Raw genomic sequence first — 11777 nt, 5'->3', positions numbered from 1 at the left:
CTGGGACTTGTCGCTTTGGACCACCAGGACACCGATTGCGCGTATAGGCAATGTAATTTGCCGCTTCTGCCCAGTACTTAGCAGGAAGCCCAGAATGCGCCAGGACTGTGCGAACTCCATTGAGAATTGTAAGGTGAAGTCGTTCTGCACGTCCATTTTGTGTATGCGCATCTGGAGGTACTTGGATGTGTTGAATACCATGTGTTGCGCAAAAGTTCCTCATTGCCATAGAACTGAATTCTCCACCATTATCAGAGCGAAGTGTTTTAACTTTAGTGTCAAGTTGTCTTTCTACTTTTGCAATATGATGTTGTAATTGCTCAAAAGCGTCTGATTTGTGTTTGAGAAAGTAAAGATGTACTTTTCGGGTGAAGTCATCATAACAAGATAAGAAATAAAGCGCTCCACTAAGAGATGGAGTTCTGGCTGGTCCCCACAGATCAAGATGAATGACTTGCAGGGGTTCAGTAGCACGAATTTCGCTTGGAATTGATGGTAATCTCCGTCCTTTTCCAACCACACAACTTCTGCACTGGAAATCTTTTGCATGAGAGTTTGTAAATTCACATCCTAACCGTCCTGACTTTGACAGATTTACTAAAGCGCCAGCATTAAGGTGTCCGAGTCGCTCGTGCCAGTCTAGGAATAGGTCAGCTGTGGAAGCGAGATTTGCGTATGAATCGCTTGCCTGTAGGAGATAAAGTCGATTGTGCTTGTGCGCAGAGAGAAGAACTTGATGATTCTTGCAGAAAGTCGCAATTCCCTTTCTGAAGCGCCATTCTGAATCTCCCCCATCTTCCGATGCGCCTACAGACAGCAAATTTCGGTCCAAACCAGGTACTAAAAGCGTATTTGGGAAGTACACACCGTTAATGACTAAAGTACCAGCTTGTTTACATGGTAGAATGGCCGAATTTCCGAATTTTATGCGAGTTTCATTAATGGAATGAATTGAAGAAAGTAAATTTGAGTCATTACACATGTGATGACTTGCGCCTGAGTCTACCACAAATATTGACTTGGAACTTGCAGATAAAGCGATAGGATCATCCGCCGTCGCAATCGCAGTGACAAAAGCGCTTGCGTCTGAAAGATACGCGATATCGGCAGTTACTTTTGTAGTTTCGGTACTTTCTTTGGATTCTTTAGTTGCAAAATTTGCGCTTTTTGAAATTTTGGGTTTACTTTTACAATCTTCGGTTGAATGACCGGTTTTACGATGAAATGAACAGTATTTCGAGTGATCTGCAGGTGGAAATCGCTCAAAAGATTTCTTCTGGTTGTTAAAACTCGATTTTGAGCGAAATTTTGATTTCGCGAACATTCCAGTTGCGCTTTCTCCCTCAGTTTTCCTCCTACTCCATTCTGCTTGAACTCCAGCCTGTACTTCGCTTGAAGATAGCGATTCTCTAAGCCAAAGCGTCTGTTTAAGCGTTGTAAACGACTCTGGAAGCGCCAATGTCATAGCATAAGCTAACATTTTGTCTGACAAGTTCTCCCCAGCCGAATTTAACTGTGCATGTGCACTGCGCTGTGCTGCAAGCGCAGGCATTGGATCCTCCCCTTCTAAAATCGTTTTTCGAGCCATTTCTTGGAAAAGCGCAGCTTGTCTGGCTCCAACAGCTGCAGAGTACTGTTTCTTAATCTCCTCCCAAAGCGATTTCGGATTTGGTGATTTCCAGTCTTTGACATCAGATGGTAAAGCGGAAGAGATTGTTTCTGAAAGCGATTGAAAGATTATCGAATACGCTTTTGCGCTTTCCTTATCTTTCAAGTCTTTAGATGGCGGTTCGGCGTCGATATACGGTAGTAATCCTTTGCCCATAAGTGTGGTAGCGACATGAGCTTCCCATTGCGCATAATTCTCGCTTCCTCGCAATTTTACAATTTTTACTTTTACTTCGGTGTCAGATGAGTCGGACATTTTTCGAGATTGAATATCTCGATAACGAATGAAGGAACGGAGCTGTTTCTGGATGTGGTGGTAGACGCAATGTGTTCCTACAGGTGTAGTAAAATCCAGCCCAGTCGGTTTGAAGTGGACCAAGTAAAACTAGAAAGACGATTTTTGCGATTTCAAATTTGGATTGTGGTGTCAAATTTACCAAATCCAGATAACTTTGAAACGACTGAAGCTACGATGCTGAGATCAAGGGTGGCGATAGGCGCAATGGTAGCGGATGTGTGGGTGAAGTAAGAGGACTGGAGGTGTGGTATTGATTGAGATAATGGAAAAGCGATATTTTCCAAATGTAAATCAGCTGAAGTTCGAACAACAAGGAATAAACTCTCAGAGTGACTCAGCTGATTGCGAGGCGCGCTTGGTATGTCCTAGGACTCAGAGGCGCGCCACTGGGGTGTCCAGATTCGTCTACACCGCTGTATCTAAAGCGATACACGATGCACCTCCCACAATAAAGCAGGTCCGGTTTTAGGAACAAGAAGAGAGTAATGAATGAGAGAAAAAGCGAAAGTGTGGAAGTGATTTCGACTTTTCACCTGCGCTTCTGCAGGACTTGCCTTCACTCCCAGCCGAGAGCGTCGATACCGATACCAGAGGCTTGCTGTAAAGCGTGGATTTGAGGAATAAGAGAAGCGATAATTTATAAAATGTGATGAGGGAATGGAAAGAATTTCCGATTTTGAATTTTTGGTCCTCTGCTTCAACCGCTACTTCAATTTACAATCTGATTTCAGATATAGATAGCTCGCAGCGAAGCGGTGTAGGAACAACAGAGAGCGATAGATTTGGTCGTGAATTGAGGAAATGAGAACGAAGTATCGAATTTCGGAATGAAAAGGTGATGTTTGGAAGTTTGATTTCGAAATTTTGGTCTGCTGGTTCAACCGTTCCACCGAAATCGAGTCTGGTTGTAGATCTAGAGAGAGCACAGTGGGGCAATTCAGGAGATGCTGAGAGCGACGTAATTGGTGTAGAATTGAGGTAAAGAGGATAAAACGTCGGTTTGTGAGTGAAAAAGAAGTCTTATTGTTGCTTACAGAAATTCCGACTTTGTAATTGATCTCCTGTCCCAACCGTTTTTCCAAACGTCAATCTCTTTCTTTCCCTATGTAGCTCCTACTGTCCTCTTTCTAATGATGTAAAAAGCGATGTATTTCGTTCAGAATTGACTGAGTTGTGTTGAAAAAGCGATTTTGCTGGTAAAGGAGGGATATTACAGTTGAAAATTTTCACTTTCGATCTATCTCGCTATTCGTGAATGTTGTCGGTCTCTTCTTTTCGGTAATGGTGGAAACAGTGACGCTCTGTTCAGATCCGAAGAGATATTGAGAATCGGAGCAGTATTGGAGGAGATAGAGTGAAAGTGAGAAAAGCGATTTGAAGCAAGAAGCGAAATTTGGAGTTGAGTTGATGATTCTACTGATTCTAATGCTGGAGGGACCGCAGGGGGTGTCGGGAGCAGTTAGATCTTGTCTTAAGAGCGATATTTCAGGCTCATAACCTGTCAGATGTAGAAAGTAGAATGCATGAAGAGTACAATATTGACAGAGGTTAGTATGAGACGAGGGAATACGCGGAAATAGCGATAGCGCTCCAATGTGGCAGTTACCGATTGCTCTATTTCCGACAAATTTCGACCGCACAGGAATTTCGACCGGATGATCATGCATGACTATGTAATGAGTTCTTATGGGTACAGTAAGCACAATGAGCCTCTCAACATCTAAGAGGACCACGAGAAGGGCCCGCAGATGCTTCTCCTGCCAGATTTGGGCTGCCCGTCAAGATCTCAGCTGCAACCGGTGAAGTACCCTTCCCCTTCCCCTTCTCCTTCTCCTTCCCCTTCCCCTTTCGCTTATCCATCTGTTTTTGTCGCAATTTTACTCGCTTAGCTTCCTGATCTCTTGCTAGCTCTTCCCTGTACGTCTCTGTATCCTCTGGATCAAACGCTTTCCCAAATGAATACCTCGCCCGCTTCTGACTCCCTCTGACAATCCTCTCGAGGGCTGCCGTCTCCTGCAATCGATTGATATCCTGATCCTTCAATTTCTCTCGTGTCAATGCCCCTTCCAAGTCAGCAGCTTTCTTCTCTTCCACCTTAGCCCTTGTATATTGACCTTGCCGGACCCCTCTCTCATTTGCTTTGTAAGTTTCAAGATCCGTTGGTACAGGAGGGTCAATCTGGACAGACAGAGGTGGACTGAGGACTCGAGACGCACCCATCACTCGCTGATCCAATGGCCACAAACCCGAGTCTCTCCATGCACTCCGTAATTGCCTGGTCTGAGCCCTCTCTCTCCATGCTTCCTGATGCCAACGGTAAAAGACTCCCTTAGCTATACTGGGGGAAGTGTTTCCAAGGAGGTATTTGTGGAGATGTTGTTTGTATGCGTTTTTAAGTGGTCCAAAGAAGTTAACATCGAGAGGCTGAAATTCGCTTGACATATTGGCAGGAAGAATGATAGGAACAATGTTGCGAGACCAACAGGATTCAAGGAAGTCGAGTTGTACATGAGCATCAAAGCCATCGAGGAATAGCAGGCGTCGATCTTTTCCATTACGGGCGATTGCTTTTGTTGCAGGATCAAATATGTCCTCTAGCCACATCTTCCTAATATAGCTGTTGGAGTATCCAGAGAAGGTGGTGATAGCTCGCTGAGGAATGGAGGGATTTCGTTCCGCTGTCCATCCCTCAAGAACCGACTCCCCTTTATAGATGACAAGGGGAGGGATTGGTGCTGATTCTGTGCCGATACAGGCGACAACTGTGATATGCTCGCTATTTGTTGGGAGGGTTTGGGCTTTACGATGAGTGGAGCGAGGGGCTACAGTGCGTGTACGGTGTTGGAGAGCAATATCGAAGCCAACTTCATCCATGTTGTAGATGTTATGAGGGAAATAGGTGTGAGAAGTGTAGATATGCTTGACCTATCTGTCAGATCCAACTCTCAACATTGCCAGCGGTGCTTACCAGTTTGTACCAAGCTTGTCGAGTCTCTGGGGTATCTGCTTGATGGCGTGCAATCTCACGGAAGTCATGAAAACGAGAATGTATACGGTCGGAATGTCGTTTGATGAATGTGGAGACCCAATTGATGCCCAATTTCTCTCCATGAACCGCCTCTGCCATTTCCCTCACTGCTTTTGGAGCTACTAGGGTCCCCCGCTGAGCATACATGTTGATATTCTCGAGGATTTCTTCTTCCTGTGCTGGAGATAGAGCGTGATGAGCAGCAGAGACATGGTCGGAGTGTGTCCCGTTATATCGGTCGTGGAGGGTTGTTTTCGGTACTTTGAACTGGTCTGAGATGTGTTTGAAGCTCTCCTCAGGATGCTCACGCTTGTACAGAACAGCTGCAGCGAGCGGGTCACTCATTCCTGGAGAAATATGGAATGCAGATATCAAGTACAAGATCTATGATGGCGTTCGAAACTGACGATTGTTCAAAAGTCACGTGAACCCGAGTAGAGTAAAGAGGTTAAGACGTGATAGGGGTTTTGATGGTCAAGGGAGGGTCATTGTTGGTGGAATTATCAAGGTGTCACGACGTAGTTCGTGACAAAGATGTGATGTGGGAATGAAGTGTTTGGAGGAATTTCCGATGTGAATTCTTGATCTCCTGCTTCGACCGCTGGTCCGATTTATGATTTGCTTTCGGAAACAGATAGAGCGTGGTGGAGCAATGTAGGAAAGACAGAGAATGATAGGATTGGTGGTGAATTGGGGAAATGGGAACAAAAGTTGAATTTGAGATTCAAATGGTGGGGTATGGAAATTCAATTTTTTAATTTTGCTCTGCTGGTTCAACCGTTCCACAAAAACCAAATCTGAGTGTAGGTCTAGAGAAAGCACAGTGAGGCAATTCAGGAGACGTTAAGAGCAATGGAATTGGTGCAGAATTGAGGTGATGAGGAAAAGAATTCAATTCTGAGTGTGGAAGCTGTCTTATTGTTGCTTACAAAAATTCTGTCTTTGTAAATGATCTCCTGTCCCACCCACTGTCTCAAACTTCAGTCAGTAGCTCCTAGTGTCCCCTTTCATGATATAAAGAGCGATGGAGTTCGTTCAGGAATGAATGAGTTGTGTTGAAAAAGTGATTCTGCCGGTTGAAGGAGGGAGGATATTCAATGGAGAAGATTCAATATTGGACTCAAAAGATTTCACTTTCGATCGATCTCGCTATTTGTTAATGCGGTTGATCTACTCTTTTCGGTGATGGTGAAGACAGTGACGCTCTGTTCAGATCCGAGAAGATATCGAGAATCGGAGCAGTATTGAAAGAGATAGAGTGAGAGTGAAAAACACAATTTGAAGCAAAAAGCGAAATTTTGAGTTGAGATGAAAGATTTTCACTTGCGATCTATCTCGCTATTCGTTAATGCTGTCAGTCAAATCTTTTTGGTGTTAGTGGAGACAGTGACGCTCTGTTCAGATCCAAAGAGAGAGAATCGGAGCAGTATTGGAGGAGATAGAGTGAGAGTGAGAAACACGATTTGAAGCAAAAAGCGAAAGTTTCAAAGTGGGTTGATGGTTCTACTGATGGTTCTACTGATTCTAATGCTGGAGGGACCTCACGGGTGTCGGGAGCAATTAGATAGTGTCCTAAAGAAGTGATAGAACGTCTTAAAGAAGTGATTCAGGCTCATAACCTGTCAGATGTAGAAAGTAGAATGCATGAAGAGAAAGTACAATATTGACAGAGGTTAGATATGAGACGAGGGAATACGCGGAAATAGTGATAGCGCTCCAATGTGGCAGTTGCCCGATTGCTCTATTTCCGACACAATCCTTTTTAGGATTTGCCAACTTTTACTGGCGTTTCATCAAGGACTTTGCTCAGAAATCAAAGGCTCTACATGACCTCACCCACAAGGATATTAAGTTCATGTGGAACGATGAGGCCCAGAGGTCCTTTGTTGCTCTGAAAGAATCCTTTCAGTCAGATGCCTTACTATGGCATTTCAACCCCTCACGTCCTGCAATTATCCAAGCAGACGCTTCTGACTATGCAATTGGAGCTGTTCTTTTACAGGACTTTGACAATGGCCTTCAACACCCAGTCACATTCTTCTCCCCAAAAATGCTACATGATAAGGAACTCCTTGCCATAGTATCTGCTCTCAAGGAATGGCGCCCATACCTGGAAGGCTCACCTTACAAAATCACAATCCAGTCCAATCACCGTTCACTTGAATACTTTGCAGGGGCTAAACAGCTTAACCACCGGCAAGCTTGATGGTATGAGTTTTTGGTTGACTTTGACTTTGTCATAACCTACCGTCCGGGAGCCACCAATATCGTTCCCGACACCCTCAGCAGACAACCAGATTATCTTCCAAATACGCTCAATACCTTGCAAGATCACAATTTCCATCCACTCCTCAAACCAGAACAACTGGCCCGCCAACTCAATGCGGCCTTCTCCATCGCCTCCCACCTCTATGATGAAATCTGTTCGGAGCAACATAAAGATAAAGCTCTTACATAGTATCTGACCACTCCTCTAAAAGTTCCCTTTCAACTTGACCTACAAGGCACATTACGATACCATGATGCCCTGGTTGTTCCAAACACAAATGACCTTCACCTTCGTATTACACAAGACCACCATGACTCATTACTGGCTGGGCATCCTGGCCAAAGAGCCACAATTCAAGCAATTCAAAGAAACTACTGGTGGCCCCAGATGCAACAATTTATCACCTCCTATGTTGATCCTTGTGAAACATGTCAAAGGAATAAATCAACACGACACAAGTTGTTTGGACAACTGAAGTCTCTCCCTACTCCCCCTTTTCCTTGGACATCAATCTCCATGGATCTCATAGAACAACTTCCCGCTTCAGAGCAATTTAATTCAATTCTGGTGGTTGTGGACCGTCTTACAAAGATGGCCGTATTCATACCTACAGACACCAAACTCACTGCTGAAGCCCTTGCAAGATTGTTTCTCACTCATGTCTTCTCCAAACATGGGCTTCCTGAAAACATTATATCGGACAGGGGATCAGAGTTTGTGTCTAAATTCTGGCGCTCCTTCACAAAAGCGTTAGGCATAGAAAGTCGACTCAGTACAGCCTATCATCCACAAACAGATGGACAAACTGAAAGTGTGAACCAATCATTGGAACAATATCTGTGGATGTTTGTAAATCTCTTGCAGACCGGCTGGTCTACTCTTCTGCCCCTTGCTGAATTTGCTTACAACAATTCCACACATTCAACAACAGGTATATCTCCATTCTTTGCAAACAAAGGATATCATCCAAAATTTGAACCATCTATCCCAGCTCTCTCAACATCAACATCAACAGGTGTCCCATTTGCGGCCAAGTTGGATCACCTGCATGAATATCTCAAACAACAAATCACAATATCAAATCAGCAAGCAGCAAGATCATATAATCGTAAACATCTACCAGCTCCATTCTATCCCATTGGAAGTCAAGTTTGGCTATCTACTGAAAATATCAAGTCCAAAAGACCAACAAAAAAGTTAGACCAAAGATTCATTGGACCCTTCAAGGTCCTTGCATTTATTCCTCCTCAACAATACCAGCTTGATCTTCCATCCTCCATTTCCATCAACAATGTGTTCAATGTCAAGCTACTGGAACCATACATACCCAACAAGATTCCTAACTAAATAAGCCCTCCCGCTCCACCAGTGGATATTGAAGGTGACCTTGGATATGCGGTCGAAGAAATCCTTGATGTCCGGGTGAAGAAGGGAAAGAAGGACCTGTGGGAATATATTGTAAAATGGGTAGGGTACAGTGCAGAAGACAACACATGGGAACCTCTTCCTAATGTCCTTAATGTGCTTGGCAGTGTATATGATTTCCGTCATCAATACCCTAGCAAACCTCAACCTCCTTCCCTTCCCCCTCCTCCTCTTGGATACGGAGCACCAAAGCCTACATGAGCTCTTCAGATCAGCTCATAGGTGAGCTGTTCATGGTTTGGCGTATTGTTGGAGAGCTCTCGCATCTTCCTCCTTCCAGTAGCGTTCACTTTTTTTCTCTTCCTCCTTCCCCCCCCCCCCCCCCCCCTTCCGGGATTGAACCCTTTATTGGCTTCAATTTCCTCCGTCTCCAACACTCTTTTCATCTGAGCTGGTCCCTAGCTTATCATAGACTACCCGTTTACTCCTTGGGATTCATGCTTTGATTGTGTTCTTGAATGCAAGCTGCGGCGTCTGCTGGTAAGGGCCATCAGAGATTTATATCCCCCCTTTCTTCCGGATGTTTCAGATATGGGGTTCTCACCCGGATTTGGGCTTCTTGCCCTGTGAGCATGTTTATGAATCACAATTTACATCAGAAGAAAGGTGGAACTCAGGGCTATCCAGGGATACCTGATTCATGGCTGTACCTCTTACGGCTGGGGAACCGCAGCTCTCCAAAGTCAGACCACCTTTCTTCCCCCACTTCTCAAACACCCATTTTCCCTTCCTTACACCCCCTGCCACTCGGACCCAATTTACGCAGGAGCAACTGGACAAATTTTCATCTCCAAGCAATTTCCTGAAAGCTGAGAAACTCAGCTACTCAAAAATACCCTTGTCCACCCCGTACTTGCAGGGACAAACCCACAATCCTACGCTGAACAACAAGTGTAGAAAACTCTGTGTATTCCTCCCTCCCTTGAACCCCATTTTTGATCCTCACGGAAATTACCACTGCGCAATGACGGTAGCAGGTAGAGAGACTCTTGAGAGCTCTACGTAACACGCACACCAAGCGAAACAATAATGGTTCAAACTACTAGCCTTTGATTGCAATCTCCAAGGCTACAATCATCATCGAAAACAATAGCCAAAAGTGATTTTCATCTACTTCGCCTATCATCCCATCTGTGTTCAGATGTTGGACAAATCAATACTTGCATGTACCTATCTAAAGTTTTGCTGTTCAACTATTCTCTATGTACTATTGACTGGTCTATATGTCTAATAGATAAGAGGCATACAAAGCATAGCCACAACGTTGAAAAAGTGCTGCGCCATCGAAAAGTACATACCCTCAACCACTTCCCTCTGCCTCTCGTTTACCACCAGTGCCACCGCATACTGTGCATACTCCTGCATGGAGGTACGGACCTTGAGTAGTACAGCTTGAAGAGCAATCCTGTCAGCCCTATCACATACACGATGACGGGCACGACAGAGAGTGCATCAACTCTGGTTGCCAGTTGAGGTGCAATCGCCTGCACGCTTGGCTAGGATACAAGGAGTACATGCCGCATAAATGTGCTCTCCTCGCATTGCCTGATCGACCGCTTCCTGAGCAGCCTAGCTGTCAGCAAGATGCTCTGTTCAATGGGAAACCTCTGTTACATAAAACAGCGGATGGATGAAGAAGGATAGAAGAGGAAAGAAACTCACGTTTGCCATCAAATTAACCATGGGGATCACCGCTTCCTGATGTACCGGAGCTTCCTGATGTACTGGAGCTTCTGCTGTGATCTACCATTCCATCTATCGCTCTGACATTGTCATGAGCAACTTCGCGTTCATTCTAACAAATCAACAAGTGCTTCGGCGGAAGGACACAAGAAAACAAGCCAGTGAAGGAAATAACGGAACCAACTCACAGCCTCATTCCAAAGGGCAAATTCTTCAATCATCTGAACAAAGTCTTGGTTGATGTTATATGCCATGATGTGTAGTGAAAGTCGTAATTGATATTGAGAAGTGGAAGGAAGAAGCTGGTGAAGGAAACGATAAAGACACCTGTTCTTTATGCCAAAAACGACTGAATCTGCAAAGGTGCACGGAAAGAAGCGGCTACGCCAAAAAATGCTTGTTTCCCTTACAAACCTACCCTTTTTTGCCCACACTTTCCCCCTACGTTTTTTCCCTCACACTTCCCCCCTACATTTCCCCCTACACTTTTCCCCTACACTTTCCCCTCATGCAATATGCCCTGTACAGTCTTACCAACACCACTTGCCTAGACGTTTAACTCCTACTCTTCCCTATGTCTTCTCCCTCCTGCGCTCTCCTCCTGTGCTGGCCTCTTCCGCTCTCCTCCGGCACTCACCTTGTCACGGCTGTCAAACAACTATCTTCTAATAGACCGGCGGTTGACGAACCTCGGCTAACTTGACGCTTCTAAGTCGATGTCTCACCCAACCAGGAGGGCGCAGACGTCGAAAGGAGTGTAAATATGGCGTACTTCGGCGTAGTTACTCTAACTGGGCTTTTGTTCTACTGATGGCGATGTATCTCAATTGTATATAGCTATCTCTGTCTGTCTTTCACTACCGACAACAATCAAGGATTGCTGAAGAACTTCAGCGATCTTCTCAGCTGATATTATCTATCCCTCCTAGGTGTTCATCCAACCCTCCCGCGCTTTGACGTACTTCAACGCACTTCGTCCAACTTCCCCGAGTCCCGGCCATCCTTTTCCTCCTTCAACTAACTCCGCCTAACATCGCCGCACTTCTGCTACCTTTGCCCCTACCTAGCCTAACTCCGTCTAACTTCGCCGTACTTCTGCTCCCATTGTCCCTACCTAGCCTAGCTTTGTCTGACTCCGCCGTACTTCTGCTCCCATTCTTCCTACCTATCTTAACTCCGTCCAACTTTGCCGTACTTGGTCTCAGATGTCCTGAGTTACGTGTAGAGTAAAGAGGTTAAGTGGTGATGGGGGTTTTGATGGTCAAAGGAGGGTCATTGTTGGTGGAATAATCGAGGTGTCACAACGTAGTTCGTGACAGTCTGTCATAACCCTCGAATATCTGTAAATACCACGTGCATATCATCCACTCAAGTCCAGTCAACTTTACTCAAATCGTCTCAACTCG

The 11777-nt window shown here is 45.1% G+C and overlaps 1 protein-coding gene across 1 annotated transcript; it reads right to left on the bottom strand.

The window, feature by feature from the left end:
- Positions 1 to 4282: 4282 nt before the first annotated feature.
- Positions 4283 to 5180, bottom strand: TREMEDRAFT_17451 (uncharacterized protein; the record flags this gene model as incomplete). Its single annotated transcript, XM_007004824.1, has 3 exons — positions 4283 to 4570; positions 4793 to 4891; positions 5082 to 5180. Coding segments are annotated over 3 exons (486 nt in total), but the record flags the coding sequence as incomplete, so codon positions are not given.
- Between the last annotated feature and the right edge of the window lie 6597 nt (positions 5181 to 11777).

The sequence above is a fragment of the Tremella mesenterica genome (genome assembly GCF_000271645.1).
Source record: "Tremella mesenterica DSM 1558 unplaced genomic scaffold TREMEscaffold_6, whole genome shotgun sequence".
Classification (NCBI taxonomy): domain Eukaryota; kingdom Fungi; phylum Basidiomycota; class Tremellomycetes; order Tremellales; family Tremellaceae; genus Tremella; species Tremella mesenterica.
Note: the sequence above shows the minus strand (reverse complement) of the source record. Positions and strands in the feature narration are given on the sequence as shown.